General features: G+C 44.1%; 2 protein-coding genes across 2 annotated transcripts; both read left to right on the top strand.

Moving 5' to 3' along the window:
- Positions 1–331: 331 nt before the first annotated feature.
- Positions 332–13,456, top strand: phactr4b (phosphatase and actin regulator 4b). The gene is made up of 14 exons (XM_076109662.1): positions 332–392; positions 3,851–4,021; positions 4,315–4,395; positions 5,326–5,841; positions 7,255–7,602; positions 9,022–9,153; positions 10,200–10,716; positions 10,810–11,108; positions 11,221–11,416; positions 11,612–11,667; positions 12,068–12,129; positions 12,212–12,349; positions 12,487–12,563; positions 13,441–13,456. The coding sequence occupies exons 1-14, from the start codon at positions 332–334 to the stop codon at positions 13,454–13,456; spliced, it is 2,670 nt and encodes an 889-aa protein (XP_075965777.1).
- A 2,455-nt stretch (positions 13,457–15,911) lies between these two features.
- rcc1 (regulator of chromosome condensation 1) lies at positions 15,912–21,678 on the top strand. The gene is made up of 10 exons (XM_076109452.1): positions 15,912–15,993; positions 17,321–17,438; positions 17,726–17,913; positions 18,018–18,197; positions 19,469–19,565; positions 19,666–19,788; positions 19,896–20,036; positions 20,210–20,329; positions 20,652–20,804; positions 20,916–21,678. The coding sequence occupies exons 2-10, from the start codon at positions 17,339–17,341 to the stop codon at positions 21,089–21,091; spliced, it is 1,278 nt and encodes a 425-aa protein (XP_075965567.1). The 5' UTR covers positions 15,912–15,993; positions 17,321–17,338; the 3' UTR covers positions 21,092–21,678.
- Positions 21,679–22,096: the final 418 nt, after the last annotated feature.

Here is a 22,096-nt window from a genome sequence, read left to right as displayed (position 1 = left end):
CTTTCTCCCAGGAATGGTAGGCATCTTTCAGTGAATGTTGACCTGTGCTGCGAGCCAAGGAGGGAGGGTCAGTGAGCAAAGGGGAGAGGGAGGCAAACTCCTGGAGGGAGGGAAGGTCTTAAGGAGATTGCAGGAGGGAGGGACGGACGGACGGGGGGGGGACTGAACTGAAAGGCATAGAGGACGGGTAGACGAGGGAAACACAGAAAAGACCTGAGGTAGAAGAGACCAGGGGACTTTGTTGAAGAAGGAGGAAGGCAGGTGCGGCTGTCCGGTGTAGTGTGCACGTTTCTGGGTGCAGGACAGGTAGGGGCCCCTTAGGGGCTGGATCATGGGACAGAGCCTTCGTGTGGAGACCCCGGCTCAGGACCCACAACAACACAACAATGGCGGTGAGTTTCTGGACTCACTCATGCACTCTGTGTGTATTTTGACACAGTCATGCGTTCCTCAGCAGCAACAAACACGGCATGAAATGAGTTTTTCAATGAATTAAAGCGTAGAGGGGAGATAAGGGTTGGAGATTGTATAATCAAGTGTGCACAGTCTCCTTTCTCTCCGCCCCCTCCTTCACTTTCAGCACCACAAGGAATGTTAAATCACCGGGATCATGTGGATGAATCTCAGCTGTGTTTTTACACACTCATGTGTTGCGCACTTATTTTCTTATGTTACAGCGCACAAGAAAGGTATTTTCTCTGTAAATTTAGATATTGAAAATACTTATTTTCTATTATTGGAAATAGAGATTGTAGCTGATTCTGAGAGAATTTACATAATTTTGGATTGATTCTCAATTTTTCCCCTTTTGATTATTGTACTTTTTTTATATTGCAGAGTAAAACCTACGGACAGAATTCATCTTTAATTCTAGATCTTGACCGTGGGTTAAGTAGAAAGTAGTGAATTTGTAGGACAGATGAAAACATTGCTTACCTTAAACAGCAACAACAAACTTCATTCGATATACTCTTACTATGCTATTTGGTTTTAAATGGTTGAATGGTTTTAGGGCACATAAGAAGCAATCACAGTTATTATAACCTCTTTTTGTGGCGTCAGTTAAGTAGATTAAAATGTATTATGTGACCTGGCAAGTGTTATAATGAGGTTGGAGGTATTTCCTAAACCATTGCGCCCCGTGGAAGGTGGTGTCTTATGTAAGTGATCAGGATGCCTTTTGCTAGCGGATTGGCTAAAAGGCCGGGTCCTTTTTAAAACAACAATCTCCTTTAACCACATGCTCACCTGACCAGGCCATGACTCATTGAATCATGAGGTTAGAGGGAAATCTGGCCTCTCTGGGAGATGTTTCAGAGAGTGGTAGGTGTGGCTTTAGGATGAGGGTACGTCAGAGGAACGCACACACACACACACACACCACACACACAGTGTCACACACCCCCATGTTTCCTGACTGGTTCCTTATCTTGGCACAGCTCCTGATTACAGAGCATGACTACTTAAGTTCTGTTTCTGGCCTTGTTCTGAATGGAAATGGGTTTTGTATCATCAAGACGTTTGACGGTCAGAATATTAATTAGTTTCTATTAGTTTCAGCGCCGTGTTTCCATGAGTGGGCTGTGTTGTTGAGTTTGAGGGGAAGAGGTTGTCTTTGTTCTCGGTCACAGAATCAGGGTGGAGTGCTGTTTCCTCCCTGTGTTTCCAGGCTGCCCCCCCCCCCCCCCCCAGAACCCCTGTACTTTTTCTCTCTTTGTAGCTCTTTTGTACCCTTTACTCCCACTCCCGCAGTCACACACAGCTGGAGTGCCACCACACACCAGACCTCTCCTCGCTAGAGCTGAAACTACGACATGACGGGAGAGTTTCCCTCTGTATCTGTAAAGAATCCTTCTGAGTGGATCCACAGCTCTCTTGAATGCGATAACCGAATTGGATGTACCGTACCTTTTCTCCTGTGTCGGTGGATTGACACATTTTATAATCGGGCATCCCCGGCTAATGAACAAAGTCAGTCGTCTCTTTCAAATAGATGCCTGCTGCATGGGCTGAGTCCACTGCGATCGTCATCGCTGCAGTGCTGTGGAGTGTGCGGGCCTGGCACAGGCAGCTCTTACCCTGCTTCACTGGCTTCAGCTTGAGCCACTGTGTCAGAGGCTCCTCTGACGGAGCAGTCCGCTGTGTGAGAACCTCAGTTCTGGATCGCAAGCTGCCCTGAGCAATGCTTAATCTGGATGTTATGACAGCTGGTCTGAATCCTCCGATTTCTACCTTGCCAAGATAAGCTGGATTTCCACGGTGCGGACATGTCCCTTGAACCCGGAGCCTCTTTGCTGTAGTTTCAAACAGCTCTCTACAACTTGTCTTTCAGGCCTTTTTTTATTGGGATACAGGACAGTCTATTTGAAGGCTTCCTGCTTCCCAATGGCATGCTGTTTCAAGTCCCGCCACCATGGAAGCTGGACGCTTAACAACCCTCTTCCAGGTAGACTAGTGTGTGGTTTTTGAAAGGCTTGTCAAAATTGTAACTTTACAGGACATAACAACAAAGCCTGGCTTATGAATTAGCAGTAGTGCTTGAATTTGTACTGTTACGATTTGAACTGTTTCGGACGTTTTTCCGGCGGTCAGGCCTTTAACTATGTCAGCATTCGGTTCAAATTTTACCCCACCAGCAGCATTGATGTAGCAGTGTGGAGTAGCGGTTAAAGACTCTGTCCTTCAGCTGCAAAAAATGGTTTGAATCCTGTGTCAGCAACCATCTAGCATGCTAAAATGTCCTGTAGCAAGATACTGAAACTCTGCCAGCTGCTGGTCCATAGCGAACCCTGACGTGTGTGTGTGTGTGTGTGTGTGTGTGTGTGTGTGTGTGTGTGTGTGTGTGTGTGTGTGTGTGTGTGTGTGTGTGTGTGTGTGTGTGTGTGTGTGTGTGTGTGTGTGTGTGTGTGTGTGTGTGTGTGTGTGTGTGTGTGTGTGTGTGTGTGTCACACGAAGAGTCAGTTTCCACCGAGCAATGATATTGTAGTTGTTATTATGTCCCCTACCTTCTTGATTGGACTGCTATGTATGACACATCAGCACTGTGGGTATTGTATGTGAGCATATTTTTGTGGGAATCAGGCTGCGAGGCATTATTGTTGCAGAGACTTCCTGTGTGTGTGTGTGCATGAGACTGGATGTTTTAAATCAGAGCCCGTTCTCTCTCTACTGGTAAATATTATGTCTGCTGAGTACAGCAGCTGCAGCCTTGGCAGAGCTAATGTTTGAAACTCTCTCTGAGCTCAGCACCCTATCAGTTGGCCTGTCAATCACGTAGCCCGGTATATTTAACCGTGACTGCAGAATGCCATTTAATGGAGCACTTTTTAAGCGTTGATGGCATCTCGTAACGATCCGTGTTCTTTGAAAACGCTTCGCTTTTTGATTGTTGCCTGCATGCATTCATGACCACGACCACATTCTGCTAACTGTATAGCTGCATCCATGTGTATACCTCTCTATAGAGGCAGCGAGGGCTGAAAGGCTGATAAGGCACTACTCTCCATCCAGCCAAGGAATGTGAGCACTTGACAGCGAGAAAGCCTGGCTGAACGCCAGCGTCAGACCTCTCCTGTTAACAGAGGATATGTGGAGGAGTCCATGAGCTCTCAGCATCGCCCTGCCAAAGCACACTCAGTCCCCGAGAAGTGGCAGCTAAAGATAATAACCGCCATGATGAGCACGGCCCTCTTTACAAAGACAGCAGATGAGCTCAGTTAGAATCGAGACTTCACAATATTGCGACTGCTGATGGATGTATCTACTTCCCATGCTCCTGTGTTTAGTTTGAAGCTGCGCAAATCAGGTTAAAACAGTTTGATTTATATTGAATTGCTTCTTTTATCTTTAGATGATGAAGCTGAGCAGCACCACAGCACTATGGTGGGAGAGGGGTTCAGCACGGGGGACAGCACCCCTCCCCCGAAGCGCAAGGGCAAGTTCTCCACCCTTGGCAAGATCTTCAAGCCGTGGAAGTGGCGGAAGAAGAAAATCAGCGACAGGTTCAAGGAAACTTCAGAAGGTTTGTGGTGTGAACTCATTGCGTTTTGTAGTGTGAGTGCATCCCCCTCCTTCCTCACTGGTCATATCGGTTGCATTCGGTTTTTCTTGGGTTCCTGCCTGAATGGATCAGGCCCCTATGTCTCTCCTCATGTTTTCAGTGCACCTACAATAAGCTGCTCACAGAATATCCTGTTGAGGAAGGATCTCTAAACTTGCATCTTTGAATTCACATTCTAAATGTGTTCACTGAAGCACCGTTTCCTCGGAAAAAAAAGACAACTGTGTAATGTGAATTCTGCTTATTGACGGCAGAACTGGAGAGAAAGATGTCGACGCGGCGGACGCGGCAGGAGCTTATAGAACAGGGGGTGCTGAAGGAGGTCCCGGACAACGGTAAGAGTGCTTGTGTGAAACATCTGACGGTGTCTGTTACTGACAGCAGCGGCCCTGAGGCTAACACCCACACAGGACAGTACTGTTAAGTCATCAGTACGTGATGGCAGGAACACTGTCCACCCTAACCAGCAGGTGTCTGAAACATATTTCCAAAAAAAGGCAAATTGACCTTTCACCTTGCTGTTTTTAAAAGTAATATCTGTTTAAAATGGCATGCCACACTCCAGAGCTGAGGAAAAGTGGAACAAATTGTGCCCTGCAGCAAAATAGCTTTGAGAGGGGTGTGTGCAAGCGTAATGCTGGCCCCGCTGCTGCTGCAAAAGCCCATTTATTAAACCTACAGCTGCTCCTTCATCACACCAACAAACACAGACTCTGTCTACAGGGCTTGGGTTAAGGCTACCTTCCGTGTTTCACTGTGGAAGTGGCTGCAACTCAATATTATTTTCATTATTGATTCATCTGTTCCTTATTTAAAATGTTGGAAAATAGCACCCATCACATTACCTCGGGGCCCAAGGTGTCGACTTTAAATGACTAGATATGTAAGAGCAACAGATCAAAAACGATACTGGAGGTCTTTAGTTTCAGTAAACCAGAGAAGAGCAACCGATCCTCACATCAGAGAAGCAAGAACAAGCAGGTTTTTGCCTGGAAAATGATCCAAAGGACAAAACAAAACGATTGTGGATTCATTCTGTTGATCAATTAATGGATCTATTTACTAATTGTTTCATCACCTCTGTTGTTTTACATTTAGCCTTAAGAGGGAGGGAACAATAAAATACCAAAATATTCTACAATATCAAACAAAAGACATTGGCAGTATGAAACATTTAGAATCATTTAGGTTAAACACATATTTAGTGTTTCTGGTCTTGTAGTTTTCTAGAGAAAATATTCTTCTATATTCTTTTATAGTTTCAGATGCAGATACACACAACAAGCAGCTCTACGTGAAGAACGGCCACACTCTGCCTGTGAGCACTGGGGTTGGAGGAGGAGGTGGAGGAGTCGTCAGTGGCGGCAGGAGTCCGTGCAATCAGGGCAAACTCCCTTCAGAGTCGGACTTTAGGATGAACCCGGCCTGGCTCGCCCAGCCGGACGACCGCAGGGGCTGGTCTCCCTCTGACGGAGACCGCCGAGGAGCTCTGGGCTCCAGGGGCACGGGACTGCACGAGGACGTGCGGAGAAGCGCAGGGGTGGGGCCACGTGCACACGTTGAGGGCGAGTGGAAGCCTAATATGGTCTGGCAGGGCCAGAGCCACGGCCAGGCGGAGGAGTGCCGACGTGGGGGGCGACTTCACCCCGAGGACGGGCAGAAGAGGCCCGGGCTGCAGAAGGCCCCGTCGGAGGATGGCAGGAGGAGTCGACCTGCAGAAGCGGACTGGAAGCCCACACTCCCTCGGCATGCATCCGCTGAGGAGGGAAGGGCCCGCAGAGGTCAGTCATTTTGTTTTAGATCTTCCACCAATTAAAAAAAAAAAAAAAGCTGTAATCATAAGATCCCTGTAGGGGTCATCACTGTGGTCAAATCAAAGACACAGGTGTATATTTTACAATCTGACCTCCTTCATACATGTTTAAAGATAGTATGTGATTCGTCCCTCTATGTATGCTTTCACTGACTCCTGCTGTCACTCTCCTGCTTATGTGCCCAGATATAGACGGGCTCCTGTCGGCTCCCGGGGGCCCTGCTCCAGCTACGCTTCTTATTCAGGAGCATGAGGGAATAGCTCGTCCTCTCTTCTCCTAATTAATATGGCACAATCACTATGCCCGTTATTGCCCTTTAACGCGAACACTGTCAGTTGAGTGATAATTGGTGAAGACCCACAGCTAATTGATTTTACTGAAACATTACACTTTGAGAAATAATCGTGTTTTCTGCTGTTTTTAGATCTCAGTTGTCCAGTTATCACTCGTGTGACACGTGAACCACTTTCATTTTTTGAACACTTTGGCAGCTATGTACAAAAGTATGTCAGTAAGACGAGAGGGGACCTAAGTGACCCACATGTGGGGCATGGGTTGCAACGACAGAATTGAAAAGAAAATAGATAACATAATGCATCATATTGAAACCACCAATGCAGAACTACTATAGGAAACGAGAACTCTTTCTATTGAGCGGATATTTTCTCCAACTTTCCTTCATGTTTCTCTGTCTCATCTTGTTTTTTCCTTTTTCCTTTCTCTCTCTGATGCTGCTTTTTTTTCTCCCACTCCTTTTCTATCTTTATCACATCTCCTGCTTTCTGTCCTCTTTCTCTCTCTCTCTCTCTCTCTCTCTCTCTCTCTCTGCTCACTTCCTTCTTTCCTCTGGGTGATTTCCTCTTTGGTTGTGTGACATCACAGTGATAAAGGCTCGCCTGTAAATAAATAACCCTGAACTTCAGAGCTGCAGCTTTGAGGAATGGCGTGGGAGCAGCAGCAGCGTGGGGGCTGCTGTGGGGTGGGCAGTGGGAGGTGGGTCTTTGGTGGTAATTGCAGCCGCCTACTCTGTTTATCTTCACAGCTGATCCCTAGATAATACAATTCTCAAACAAGTGCTTTTGCAGAGAGCGCTTTTGGGTGGTGTAGCAGCAGAAGATGGCTCACTGCTCAGTCCCTGCACTGAAGCATGTATAGCCATGTAGAGGGATTTCATAATGAGATATCACTAATTCAATAATGGTAAAGATGAAAATACACTTTTTAAATGCCCGCCGTGTAGAGTAGTTTGTGGACACAGATTTAAAAAATGCTTCTGGCATTTTTGTTTAAATTTCTCAATCTCAATGGCATAGAGTACTGTAGTTATTTGGTGGAATAATCTTTTATCTAATGTATCCCCATGATATTGTGTTTTCATAGAGTCAGACAGCCATTTTGTCCCTGACCCAGAAGCCTTGCGGGACACCCTGCGTGAACCTCTGCCTCCTAAACAGACCATCATGCCTCCAAAGTGGCTGATGACATCCACCCCTGAACCTGGCGGCAAGGGTCCACCTCGCACCCCATCCAACCACCACACAAACCAGTACTGCTCTCCCACCGGCCCCGCGGCTGTGGCGCCCAAACCCGTTCGGTCCGTCTCCACCGCGGGTGTGTCCACTCAGCAGTCATCATCGTGTGTAGCCCCGACCTCCACCTCTCATGGCACCAAGCAGCCCCCTGTGCCCCCACCCAAGCCTGTGAACAGGGGCAATTCCTCCATGCTGGGTAGGTTCTGCTTAAAAGTGTGTGTGTTTTTTGTTTTTTGTTATTAGAAGGTGATGGCAACTTGATCACGTGCATTACAGTCTCAAGTGTGCATTATGAACACTTAAATGTCTGCTCACTTAGCATATAGGTTTCCCACTGGTGAATACAATATGCATGTTTATGAGTCAGTGCACATTTGTTGGCAAAGAGAAGTCCTCAACACAGCTAGCTATACACACACACACACACACACACACACACACATCCTGGTAATGATGTTATCTAAACAGCTTGAGTAGCTTTTCCCCAGCTAATTCCTTATTACGCCTGGACTATTTTTGCTGCTAACTTTTCCCCAGAATTGTACACTCTGAAGATAACAGGGACTCCTGTGGCTTCGGGGTGCTGCTCGCACAGAGGCAGCGTGATGGTGGTTGTTTATGTTTACTGTGGGGTTTGTCTCCTCCGGGATCTTCCCTTAATTGACACTCGGGCAGAGCTGTTTTCTTGGATTGATGGGTTTTGGTACCTTTTTAAAAATGTGTGTACTTCTTGTCGTATCTGTGTGACTGAATTATGCAGGTTTCTTTGTCATGATGTGCTGTGAGAATTGTCTTTCCTTTTCTCACATGTATCGGTCATGTAATCAGAAGTGACCAGTCAAATGGGGAAAAATATTACTAGATGTCCTATTAGTCGTCACTTGAGACTTTGAAACTAGCAGCATTTTCATCTTCACAAGCTTTGGGCTACCAAGCACAGACCGACCACAAATGTAATTTAGAGAACAAATTCTGTTGATGCAGTTGTTGACAGTTTACAGAAGCTGTCCGTGAAGGCAAACTTACTAAACAGAAACATTTTAAAGGAACTGTTATATATATCAAGCTGCAGCCTGGAGACAGTCACTTTAGTTTAGCTAAGCTACAACCGCAACGTGCTGTTTTTACACTTTGTATGCGTTAAAGGTGCAGTGTGTAGGATCTGGCGGCGAGGTTGCAAATTGCAACCAACTGAAACTTCTTGTGTAAATGAGAACTACGGTGCCCGGCGTGAACACGCGAATGGAATAGATCCCTCTAAATGTTTCACACTTTGGACAGAGCCAGGCTAACTCTCTCCCCCTGCTTTAAATCTTTAGGTTAAGCTTAGCTGGCTCTCTCCTGGTTGCAGTTTCATATTGAACAGACGGGTATGAGCGTGGCATCAATCCTCTCTTATGACTCCTGGCAAGAAAACAAATGGGAGTGTTTCCCACAATGTGGTTGATCTTTTTTTTTTTTTTTTTTTTTAATAGAATGACCGAATGATGAGCATTTAGGGCAACAACACCCCTCCTTCATAGCGCAGTCTTATCTATACATCAACATACAGTACCACCATGCACCTACACTCATTAAACACTCCAGCTGAAGGCCTCCGTCTCCTCCCTGTTAGTCTCAGCCCTGCAGGGGGGCGAGAACGCTCAGCTTCCGCTCTACTGGTCCTGCTGGAAGCGAGAGTGTGACTACGATGTCTACCTGTCTCTTCCCGTCTACCTGTGCCGGCGGGCCGGAGGCCTGCGCTCAGGTAAAAGGATGCCCTCTGGTATCTGTGGCCAGGGTGCTCGTGTCTGTGCCCCCCTTCAGAGTCTGCGTTCTTCATGGTGTCGCGTCCTTTCTCGCTGCCAACATATTTCCCTCCCCAACGCCTTTTAACATGTTGACTGGCCTTGATTGCTTTTCTTTGGATGGGGTATATAAGAGCCGCATGCACATAATGAGCTGATAATGAGTGTGCTGGGCGCTTTGTGTACATGAGAAGAAACTTCTGTGTCGGTGAGCAGTTGAATGTTTCCATGTCATACTCTCTTAATTGGCATGTAAATGAAGGGGAGCCTTTTGCAGGTTCCAGCTGTGGCCTGCAATGCATCAAGTGAATTTTATAGTGCTAATCCACTTAGCTTCTGCTCAACTGGGATAGATGAATGGATGGATGGATGGATGAATGGAGGGGCCAAAGGGTTGTAACATAAGGGCTTGACTTAGAGAGGGAGATGTAAACCAGTTCAGTGGAGTCTACTACGCCACTGATCTCTTATTATGTCTCAGTAGCACGGCTATGGCTTTTAACATTGTTGTGGCTTTAAGGCTGTTTTACAGCGTTCAAAGAATTCTATAGCAAATAAACAAATGTGCATGCAAATAACTGGAGTTTTTTTGTCATCTCAGCTTTTCGCACAAGATGCTAATAAACGAGGTTTAACGGCAGGTTGAGACTCTGGCTGTGTAGAGCATGTCCGCTGTATGTATCTTCTTTGTCTCTGTGACCTGGGGCACATGCTGCACACTGGTTTGTTAGGGCAGTGCGTGCATTCATGTTGACTCAGTCATGTGATCCGACACACTGTATGCACGCAATAATGCTCAGTCAGACATGTAATCCCAGTATTTGTATTTGTTCATGTGTATTCTGTCATGTTGGGTACATCATACATGTAGCGCTGATGCATGTGCACTCGTGTACCAGTGGCAAACTGGATAGAAAAATAAAGCACTTGCTAGCAACTCACTCAGAGACCTAAGCTATCTATTTGGCTTTATGATTGGATGTATTAACTGTTTTTCCATTTGCAGGTGACTTCACCCAAGCCACCGGAGGTGCCAGTCTTGTTCCAGCCAAGCCTTCTCCACCGATGCCTCCTAAGAGGACCACCCCCGTCACCAAACGCAGCACGGAGGACTCGAGCCACCCCATCAACCCCTCGCCGCTTTCTCTGGACGACCACAGCAACCTCCATGTGGGCTTTCAGCTGCCTCCCCCTCCTTCCTCCCCTCCCCTGCCGACACACAAACCACCTTCTCCTCCCCGCCAACACATACACGCCCACCACCTCCACCATCAGCACTCCTACCCCCACCCACTGCCCCAACCCATACCAATGCTGTTTGACCCACCGAGTCCGACCAACGAGTCTCCTCAGCGCCCAGCTCCTGTCCCGCTCCACATCATGATCCAGCGAGCCCTGTCTAGTCCCGGCCCGGCTCAGCCTCATCCAGACGGGTCACAGCGTGCACACGCACTGCTTTTCGAAACTCCTCCGGACTACCAAGGCGGTCGCCCACTTCCTGTCAGCATCCAACCATTAAAACTGTGAGTCACTCAATACTTTTTAAAGTGCAAAAGCTAACAGATGCGTTATTTGTATCCTTAATGCTTGTGTGTTTATTTTTCTCTTTCCATTAGATCTGAAGATGACTACTCGGAGGAGGAAGAGGAAGAGGAGGAAGATGACGAGGAAGAGGAGGAGTACGATGGGGAGATCCCTCAGCCAGAGCTGGAGCCACGGAGTCGCAGATGCTTGGTTGGAGACGCCGGTGTTTGTGTCATCCCGGGGGGGAACAGCAGTGAGGAGGAGGAGGAGGAAGAAGAGGAGGAAGAGGACGAAGGAGGAGAGCATCACATGCGTGGGGAGGACAGCGACTCAGACGGTCCTGTGCTTTATAAAGATGAAGACTCCGATGAGGAGGATGAGCCGCCACTTAGTAAGCATAACCATATTTTATGGAAATATGTAAAACTTTTGTAAAGCACTTCCTTTGTTTTTGTTGTGTGCTCCCTCCCACCTGACCACATCTCTGCTTGGCTTCTATCCAGGTGCCCTGGCCAGCAGGGTGAAGAGGAAGGACACCTTGGCCCTGAAGCTGAGCAGCCGTCCCTGTGCCCCAGACAGGGACAGGTTTATCCATGAGAGGAGCAGAGACAACCAGCCTCCAGGACAGACCGGCCTCACCTGGCAGAGCAGGGAGCAGTGGGAGGCCATCCGCACACAGATCGGCACTGCACTCACAAGGTAAAGACAGACATCATCGCACTTCTGTGCATATTTAGATTCTTTTGCATCCTTTAAACTGACAATAGTGAGTGTGTATTTACGAAAGAAATCCGAAGATCATTTCTTAGATCTTTGTCCTACTTACTGCCTGAATGACAAAGTGATACTGTGTAAAAATAGTCCGACTCTTTTTTTTTTTTCTTCCCAATTCAGGCGACTTAGCCAGAGACCCACTGCTGAGGAGCTCGAGCAAAGAAACATCCTTCAGCGTTAGTATCCAGTCTTTCTTTCCTTTTCACCGTTATTATCCATTACTGGACCTTATAATGCCCTCACTCAGAAAGTTCAGTTTTGAGTCTGCTGCTCTTTGGCTTGTTTGGTCAAATAGTTTTTTTGGGCTTCAACAAACATCCCAGTTTTGTCCCTGAATTAGAAAAAGACACATTTTAACCCGGCCAGTTCACAGTGTACAAAAGAACAGTATTTTATAGATGCTGTGATAGCAATAATTTACACTTGAAAAGACATTTGAAACATGGATTACAGTTGAATATCTAATTTTGGAAACTGCTTTTACTCTTCCTTTGGTGCACATCAAGCCTGACTTTCATGCAGAATCTAAATAAAGCTCTGCTAGTGTTTTTTTCCCCTTCCCTCTCTTTCATTCAGCCAGAAATCAGGTGGACAGACAAGCTGAGGTTAGAGAGATCAAGCGGCGGCTGACCAGGAAGGTGAGGCAACGCATCCACAACAGACATCCAAGTGTCGAACCGTGTATTTGCTGGATATTAAACTGACATCTGTTTATTGTAGCTGAGTCAAAGACCCACAGTTGCAGAACTACAGGCAAGAACAATCCTGCGGTTCCACGAGTACGTGGAAGTCACCGATGCCCATAACTACGATCGGAGAGCAGAAAAGCCGTGGACCAAGCTGACTCCTGCTGACAAGGTGCTCATTCAGTTTGCCATGTCCAGCACGCACTTGACAAACTTGTGTTTCACATATTATTAGCATCAAGGGTGATGTTTAGCAGGTTTCCTTTTGAGTTCACCGGGACTCTCTCTCTTTCCTGTTGCTTCATCTAGGCGGCCATCCGGAAGGAGCTCAACGATTATAAGAGCACTGAAATGGAGGTCCACGAAGAGAGCAGAATCTACACCAGGTATACCTTTTATCAGATGGATCTTGACGTCATAATCCTTCAGATTTCAGTCCTGGTTGAATTGGCGAGACCTGTTTTTATTATTAAAGCAAATACTCTGTGTGCAGAAGTGCAACTGGTGTCTGTTTACACACAAGCAAAGGAAGTCATGTTGTTTTAATAAAGAATTAATTTGATAATTGGCCTTTACTCATCATGCCATGAGCAACCTATGAGATTCCACGGTGCACACGGGGCAGATAGCTTTCCACACAAAACCAGGGCAAGGTGAAAGAAGGTTGTTACCTTGCCAAGAAGTTGAAGGTCTTCAGTCTGTTTCCTGCAACGCTTCATCTAACAGCTCACTGTGACTGTTTCTTCTTGTTCCATTAATAGCTGAAATGTTTAAAACTCATCTAAAATATGCTGAAAATATCTTTTGTCTTTGTTTTGTTGACCGAGGATTGCTCACAGCGTTAACCCCGGTGAAAAATACATTCTGTTTCCGGTTACTGCTTCACAATAAAAGCTTTGTCATGTTTCATCTCAACAGTTTTAGCATAAATGTTGGGTTAGCATTAGCAGTAACTTCATACAGTGAGACTGACGAGATGACATTAAAAACAGTGAAGCTGGATGCCGTGTGTGTGTTGTGGGAATCTCTTGAGCATATGAGGGCAAATTGAATCCAGAATGGGAATGGCGGACCCCGCCACTAACAATGAAACCTGCTATATTAAAGAGACATGATGACAGAATGTAAATGCATTGAATGGCTATTGCTGAAAAGATAACGACGATGACTAGTATCAAATATGGGGTTTGATTTTATAAAAATCTTAAGGATTGTAGTAACTTTAAACAGAATATGAATGTCTGATCCCTATGTTTTCTTTAGGTTTCATCGGCCTTAGACCACCCTCTCCTTCACGGATAATGAAGCACTTAAGATCCCTGTGTGGCCAGAAGCTGCTTCCTATGCGGAGAGATTGCAGTTTTAAATTTCCCGAATGTACTGTACAGATTATCAGAGAACGCCTGGAACTGACGATGCTTCTCGCTTGCCCTCCATCGCCGTCCCACTACATTGCTTTCACTAAACTGAGGTGGTGGTGGGTGAGGACCAGATGCAGTATTTCTCCCGGACAACAGGGGGAACCACGAGCCAATGAAGTGGAGAAGTGGCAGAGAACCCCACAGGGCCGACGCTCACTCTGCTGTTATGTGGTACCCCTCAGGGACTTGGATCTAGTGACAACCTTTAATGCGGCCTCATTCTGTGTTGCCTTTTTTTCTTCTTTACTGTATATGGAAAAGCTAATTCATCTTGTTAATGTAATAACATACAATAATAGTAATAATATGATGACTTCTAATGCTCCACACAGTAATAATAGATAACAGACAAACGGCCGCAGCTAGAGCGGGCTGGAGGATGGAGACTGGGATATTCTGTTATGGGACTGGACATCTCTGGGATATTGCGTGTTTTATATAAATTGTGTACAGACTGCTATTGTTATACCTTAGAATGAAACTTGGAAAGATCTAGTTACAAAATATTCTGTAATGCACAAGATATTTTATATTGTAATTTTGATCACGAGTAGTGACAGCTTTTTTTTTTTTTTTGGCTTGCCTGTATTTATGGTTGTGATGTGAGGTGGCCATTTAAGCATCAATGTAGATATAGAAAAAGGGTGCCGGTCAGGAGGCTTGTTGGGGTTTTTATGTGTGCCAACATACCCAATGCCTAATGGACTATAGGATACTGGTTTTCATATCACTAATTTCTGCAATCCACTGCATGAGCCAACACAGAATCCAATGTAATTGGATCTGGATAATCTCTCTTCATTTATACTTTTTTATGAGTTTTTGTACTTCCCTTTAAAGATCAAACATGCAATGCATTCTGTAGCCATTTGGAATAAGGTCGTGCTAGTAGTGTCTATACTAAGAGTGAAATGTAAGTTGCTGTGCGTGTAGATCAGGGATTTATCAAAAAAAAAATCTAAAAATGTGTAAACGGTCAACAGGGGGTCATTTTGGCTGGAACCTTTTGAAACAGAAGCAGAAGTGTTTTATCTTGTATTGTTGTCTGGCCAGTAGCTTACAGAGTTCTCTATGCTGTGTACAGGTTGATATAGGTTTAACTGATGCTTGTGTATATCCTGTCTTCCTTTCATTTGAAAAGAAATTTTAAATATAAAAGTATTATAGGTTGCTATTTTTTTAAGCACAGAATATTAGTTTATGATTAAATGCTACAGGAATGAAGATATGAAAGAGTACCTTTTCTGTAAAAACTAAGTTCCTTTTTAATTGAATGTGGAATTGTATGGACTGACATTTTTCTTTTTATTGTAAATAGTCACATCTGGATCTAATTAAAAACCTTACAATTCCTTGAACCGTCTGTGTAATGACTCTGCACCTGGCTTTTTAATTAATTGACCAGTCTTACCTTCTGGTGTGTTCGTGTCTTTTTTTTTTTTTGAGGCATTTATCATCAATCCATTATTTTTTAGCCGAACCACAAATTACATTGCAAGAAGGCAGGGTACACCTGTGTCACCAGATTATCACAGAGCTAGGGGGAATTTTGAACCTCTAAAATGAAAATATAAGGCTGCAGCGACACCTTGTGGTATGGTACGGTACGTTTGACTGAGTCTGAGGAGCGAAACCTGGAGATAGTTTTAGATGCCTCATGCATAATGAATTGAACTTGGAATGCATATGGTGTTCTAGATTGTACATCATAAAGGCTTTATGCAGTATATTCTGTTAACGGTGAAGGCAACATCTTGTTGGAGATCTCGTGATGAGGTGATGCTGCAAGGTTAGGAAGTTGCACTGTTGTAGCAGTAAAATAAAGGCCAGATATTGACAAAAGAATATAAAATATATGTACAGATTGCAAAACAACACTAGCACGATTAAATAAAAAAATTCAGGGGAAAAAACAGAAACATCAGATTGCATCACAAAACACATGGCACATACTGGGTGATCATGCAAAAGAAATACACAAACAGGAAAATATTCATTAAATATGTATGGTTTGGGAAAAATGCACAGATTATCAGAGACATAACGTCACATTGAATTGACCATAAAAAGGATTGTTTTGTTTATAGTGATAGACATGAACTAGAATACAAAAATCTATCTGTGAACAATGTCTGAACTAAAACTAGACCATATTCTCTAAACCTAATATATGTTAATAGAACACAACATTACTTGTTTATAAAAGTTACCTACTTGATTTCACTCACTACATTTTGATTCCACCACTACAGATTTGAGTGGTACTGCCTCTTTAAGGAGCCAGGGGTTCCACAACGTGACGTCGTGCGTGTCCAACTCTAGACCGGGAACAGGCTGCGCACGTTCACTTATAGGCAAACTGAAAACTTCAAACTACTAACGTTACACATCACAGGTTAGTAAAGTATCAGCTCTTAAATTGTCTAGTTGGAAAAGACCACCAATAATAAACACTACTTAAGCAATGGTTAATGTTACGCTGTTAATAAACTATGTTCATTCATCCTAGAACGTCCTGCTAACGGTGCTAACGAGCTCGCGCCAGCTAGCACATAGCTCTGAACGTTTGCTTTGCCATGTAGACTAGTTAGCATGCTGTAATGCCAACTGAGATTCTCTACCTGGTGGAAAACTTGACTCTTGCATCCTATATTCTAACTGTATTAGTAACCGACTGTGTCATGTGTATTTATAACCAAGAGGGCTGAAGCTCAGCCATGTAGGCTACAGCTCGGTAATTTAGCCATCTAAATGTTAGCAAGGACACATGGTTAACTTAAGTTACTGCCTGTGTTGCATCACGCTGCTCTTTCAGAACTTGTGCTAAATGTTAAAGCACTGGCAGCACTCTCTAGATGTGTCTATCATAGTCTATGGGTGTCACTGAGAGCTAAGCTCGACTCCAGTTTAACATGTAGCAGGTATTGTGTGGACTCTCATTGCACAAGACCATGGGAGCAGAAGTAGAGGAAGCACAACTGTGGGGTGAAATGATCTGACACTGTGCCAGCCATTGAAGGGACTTTCTGACAGCTGTTGAAGCCCAACACCTCCTGGTTAATGTTGGGACCAAAATAAAGGACCAATTGTGTATGGTGCGTCAATTGCGGTTACCAGTAGTAGGCTTGTGAGTTATGGAAATGCGAATATTGTGTTAGCGAAGCACTTGCTTTGCCCGAGCAAAATTTGAAAACACCAAGGGTATTTAATTTATAGTGATTTTAAAAAGGAAAAAAAGTTAGAACCAGCAAGGAACATTTTTGCTTGATACATGACTGAATCAATTGTTGGTTCATATTACTTTTCTCTTGATATATTTAATTGCGTTAGCTCTGATTAAACGTTTTGTTTGTGCAGACATGTTTTCACTAGGATAAGGATTTTGCCACTTTAAGTTACAGTTTATACCAGTTGATATCTTTCAGCTTGCAGCCACCGCTTCACTTCACATTTGTGATGTTTATCAGTGGATGTGCAGTTAAGGCATTGTTGCTGCTCATCTTTGCTTTATACGGTCTAACATCAGAGGTGTAGTTGTTGCTACGTTGATTGATACCAACACCTACCTAACTCTAGTAAGCTCTGCAGCTGCATTTGTAATTGTGATACAATGTCTTGTGATAAACACCATTTTCATCTAGAGTTTTTTTCACCTACAGCTCAGTGACTTTAACCAATAGAAAATCATTACACCGATCTAATCTTGTGTTTTTCCCCCCAAGTCCTTACGTGTTGCTGTCATGCCTGCTAAAAAGACTGCCACACCTGCTAAAAAGACAGCCACCAAGAGGAAGTCTGAGTCTATTGCTGAAGATGATAAAGACCCCAAGAAAGTGAAAGGTAAATCACCGTCTTTAAAAAAAAAAAAAAAGAAAGAAACTGGACTAGACAATGAGACTTAAATAACATGTACACCATAGATGTCTAACTTGAAGAACCAAATCAAAGTTCTCTTAAGATGTTTATGAGAGAAAAGGACATCGCACCACAGTTTTAACAAATTGCCTCATGTCAAATTGCCCATATGTATTATTCCATGCCACAGTCAAGATTGTCCTTGTAAGGCTAATACGATGTAAGATCAAATTAAACAACTGATATGACATTTTGTTTATTTGCATAAACAGTTTCCCACAGGAGTCATGGCAAGGAGGCGGGTCAGGTGCTTGTTCTGGGCCAGGGTGATGTGGGCCAGTTGGGCCTAGGAGAGACCACCATTGAGAGGAAAAAGCCAGCCCTCTTGTCCCTGCCAGAGAAAATTGTACAAGTGGTTGCGGGAGGCATGCACACTGTGTGTGTCGGCGAGACTGGCCATGTAAGGAAGCAACTGTCTATTGTATAACTAATGCTAAGGCTCTGTTTTAACATTTTAACTCGTCTTGAGTTTCCCAGATAAACTATTTCTTTCTTCTTTTTTAGGTTTACACTTTTGGCTGTAATGACGAAGGTGCCCTCGGTCGGGACACAGCGGAGGAGGGGTCTGAGATGGTTCCAGGAAAGGTGACGTTGGAGGAGAAGGTGGTCCAGGTGTCGGCAGGGGACAGCCACACGGCTGCACTCACAGAGGATGGAGCAGTGTACATATGGGGCTCCTTCAGGGTTAGTTACCTGCTGCTTTCAGCCACCTCGGTGTGTGTGTGTGTGTGTGTGAGATAGATTTCCCTACATCAAGTTGGGACTTTTATAACTTGTTTAAATCCTCTTCTACAAAATGTGTGAGCACCAGTAGAAATGTGCTGTACTCATGTTCAACTTACACCTGAACATCACAAATGTACTGTATTTGCAGTCTCAAATAATTCACTTGAGCATTTCACCAATTTGACCGTTAATACCAAATTCAGATTATTTTAACCTATTTATTGTATTGTTATTGTAGTGTAGTGGCAGTCTCTTTTCCTTTCAGCCCAAAAGTGACGTTAGAAGCTGTTCATGGTTACTCTTGACTGGAACTTGAGCAAATGACAGAATATCGTAATGCCTGTTTGATATAATCACTTCATAACCGCCTCTGCGTAACAATGTTATTTCCATAGTCTGAGCTTTCCCATGTCCATCTGTCAGAGTTCTGTAATCTTAGCTTCTCGTGGCCACATGACCAAATCTCTGACCGTTGTAGCATATTACAAGTAGCTTCACATTGTTCCTCATTTAAAGAGAAAAGTAAAGACATTCACACATAGCTTGATGATCCTTCGTCTTGCATTCTTTATTGTTTTCATCTCTCTTTCATCTCGCTAGGTTGCACATGGGTTTTCATTATTAATACTCGATGGCACAACGGCAATTACATCTCTATTACCTCTGCCTACCATCTGCATTCCCACTTGATGCGTTTCCTCTTTCTCCACCAAATGTTTCTTGAACTACTTTTCGTTTAGCTTGATTAGCCTTCAAGAACACCAAACAACTGTCACATAAATGAACATCGGATATCTGTGGACACAAACCACAATACATTTACTAAGGTCAGCACAGTCTGAATGCAAACCTGCATAGTGATTGGACTATTGTATTAGAGAAGGTATTTCTGGCTTTGCTTAATGGGCATCAACATATTCACATATGGGACATATTTCACAATAGAATGGTAATACTAGGTAATGGAAGTGTGTGCTGCTTCACCCAGCGCTGTTGTTGTTAATGGAAGCCCCTAAGAGGGAATTTGGTCACCTGTAGATGAAACAATGTTCCCAGTTTAAATTATCAGGTATCATTTATATCATTATAACAAACCTGGAAGGTTGGTGACCAAAGAGGTCCCATTTACCGCTCTACTGCACGGTACTGCTATACTTTTCATAACCCTGAACCTGAGCTGTGTATCTGTGGGTTTTAGCTATTAACATGCTGGACTTTGTTTTCCCCAGGATAACAACGGTGTTATAGGTCTTCTGGAGCCCATGAAGACCTGCACCGCTCCAGTCAAAGTCCCCATGACGGAACCCGTTGTGAAAATTGCATCAGGTAAGAAGTAGCCCTCTTTAGTGCCGTATGTTTTTGTTTGTTAGAAGTTAATATGCAGCACACACTATTTCTGTTTAATTTTAATTAAATACTTTAATAGGTAACGACCACCTTGTTCTGGTTACACTGGCGGGGAATCTGTACACATCAGGCACTGCAGAGCAGGGGCAGCTGGGAAGAGTGCCTGAGCACTTCTCAGACAGAGGAGGCAGGAAAGGCCTCAGTGAGTAACACAAGCTTCTGCAAGCACAAAGCATCAACTTATGATTGCTTTCCTGTTTCGTGTATTTTTGCTGTGGCAGTCTGACTGACTATGTCCTGTGATTTCAGGCCGGTTGCTGGTACCACAAATGGTAAAAATCAAAGGGAAAGTTCACTTCATAGATGCCTTCTGTGGGGCGTACCTCACCTTTGCTGTGTCAAAAGAGGGGCCTGTTTACGGGTTTGGTCTCTCCAACTATCACCAGCTGGGTTAGTATGGCACATCAGTGGTTAGTCCTTTAATAACGTCGGTTGATCAAATTTGTTTTACAACTTTAACTGCTTTACTGTGAGTGAGTTGCTCACTTCCTGCTCTGAGGTAATTGCATCAGTCATTGTGAGCTTGTTTCATGTATTATTGCACTTCTTTTTTTTATATGCAGGCACTAAAAACACCAAGATGTGTTTTGTCCCAATAAAACTGTCATGCTTCAAAAACTCCACCACCTACTGGGTGAGTTTCTCTGGAGGACAACACCACACACTCTGCCTTGATGCTGAAGGTAAGTTCCAACTCATTGTATTAAATATAAGTATGCTTATCAGATTTTGTGATCCCATCAAGACAGATTTTTAGTGCACAAGTAACATAGAACTGATGTTTCACCACTCAGGTCTGTTCATATTGAGAGTGATTACTTTTTCTGTAATTCAACAATATAACCCAAACCCTGTCAAGGCAATAGATACAACAAGATATCAAGAATTACAGGTACACATTACAGTATATCAAAACACAAACGACACGAGTAAAAACTCTGGTTTAATCTAAAGTACTTTGACAAACAAATAAGTAAATCGATCCCTTTTCTCTCCATCTTTTAGGACGGGTGTATAGCCTGGGCAGAGCAGAATATGGTCGTCTTGGTCTGGGCCAAGGGGCAGAAGAGAAGAGTGAGCCCACGCCAGTGACTGGGATGGAGCCAGCCAGTGGATTGACATGTGGGGCGTCTGTCAGCTACGCCGTCACCAGAGAAGGTGAGAAATGAAGCAAATGCAGCAGAAGATGGAGAAACTCCTACCGCTAGCCAATAGAAGATGATAATGAAGTATGTTTATTCCACTTACTGTTGACTGTGCTTCCTCCAGGGTCGGTGTATGCCTGGGGCATGGGCACCAACCTGCAGCTCGGCACAGGAGAGGAGGACGACGAGTGGAGCCCCGTGAAGATGACCGGCAAGCAGCTGGAGAACCGTGTAGTACTGATGGCCTCCAGTGGAGGGCAGCACACAGCCCTTTTGGTCAAAGACAAGCAGGAGAGCTGATGTCCATCAAAGACGGGGGTGTTTTGATGTTTGGAGGCGGGGCTTTTTTTCATGATGCCTAAATCTGGGGAGGGGGTTGATGGGACTTTCTGCGCTGAGCCGAGGGAGTGTGAGAGGTTCGGGCCCTTTGATGAACTCTTCGCTCCCTAGTGAGCGAAATGTTCATGGATGTCCAATAGATTATGACAAATGAGACAATTCTTTTTTTTGTTTTTTTTATTCTTTTTTTTTATCTAGTATTTGATGTTCCCTTTGAATTATTTTCATTAAATGTCATTAGTATGACTGAGATGTTTGTGAATGTGACGGTTTGCATGTACGTAAAGGAAATGAGAGTGCGAGCCTTTTAATGACTTCCCCAAACAACTTGTCTTTTTAATGTTGTTCTTAGCAATAATCCCACAGACCGTGGTTCAGGCAGGACATTCACACTCAATGAGTCTATTATGTGAGACTACTGTTCATTTTACCTAGGCTACGCAATTGTTGTGACTATTTGGACATTTGGTAATGCCTCATAATGTACATCCTGCATTCTGTTGCTTTTCCTGTCTGAAAATAAAGATAACATTTTAATCCCTTTCTTATCCAAGGCATCACAAATGTTGCTGTTTTGATAATCGATTGAGTTAAATTCCACGCAAAAAACATCAAACATTTGCTGGTTTGAGTTTCTCCCATGTCAGTGTTTGTTGCTCATCTTTGTCTTAATACACTTTTTGGTTTAGACCGTTTCAAAAATGCCACTTTTGGTTCGGGGAAATTGTGATGAACATTTTTAACCATTTGTCCATACAGACAAAATAATGACTTGATCAATCAACAAAATAGTTGGCAGTAAAATGTAGAGGAAGACAACATGGCCTCGTAATGTGTTGGCAATACCTTAGTGAGCGGAGGTTAAGTTTCCTTTCTAGCATTTTGGCGCAGTTGCACCCGAGCTACTTTATGTCTATAATGCATGCAAACAACACATTCCATACACACAGTCATGAATGTAAATCA

This window comes from Anarhichas minor, unplaced genomic scaffold, assembly GCF_050575085.1.
Source record: "Anarhichas minor isolate MPS153535 unplaced genomic scaffold, ASM5057508v1 ptg000041l, whole genome shotgun sequence".
In the NCBI taxonomy this organism is placed as follows: Eukaryota; Metazoa; Chordata; class Actinopteri; order Perciformes; family Anarhichadidae; genus Anarhichas; species Anarhichas minor.
The sequence above is the reverse complement of the archived record's forward strand: the minus strand, read 5'-3'. Positions and strand labels throughout refer to the sequence as shown.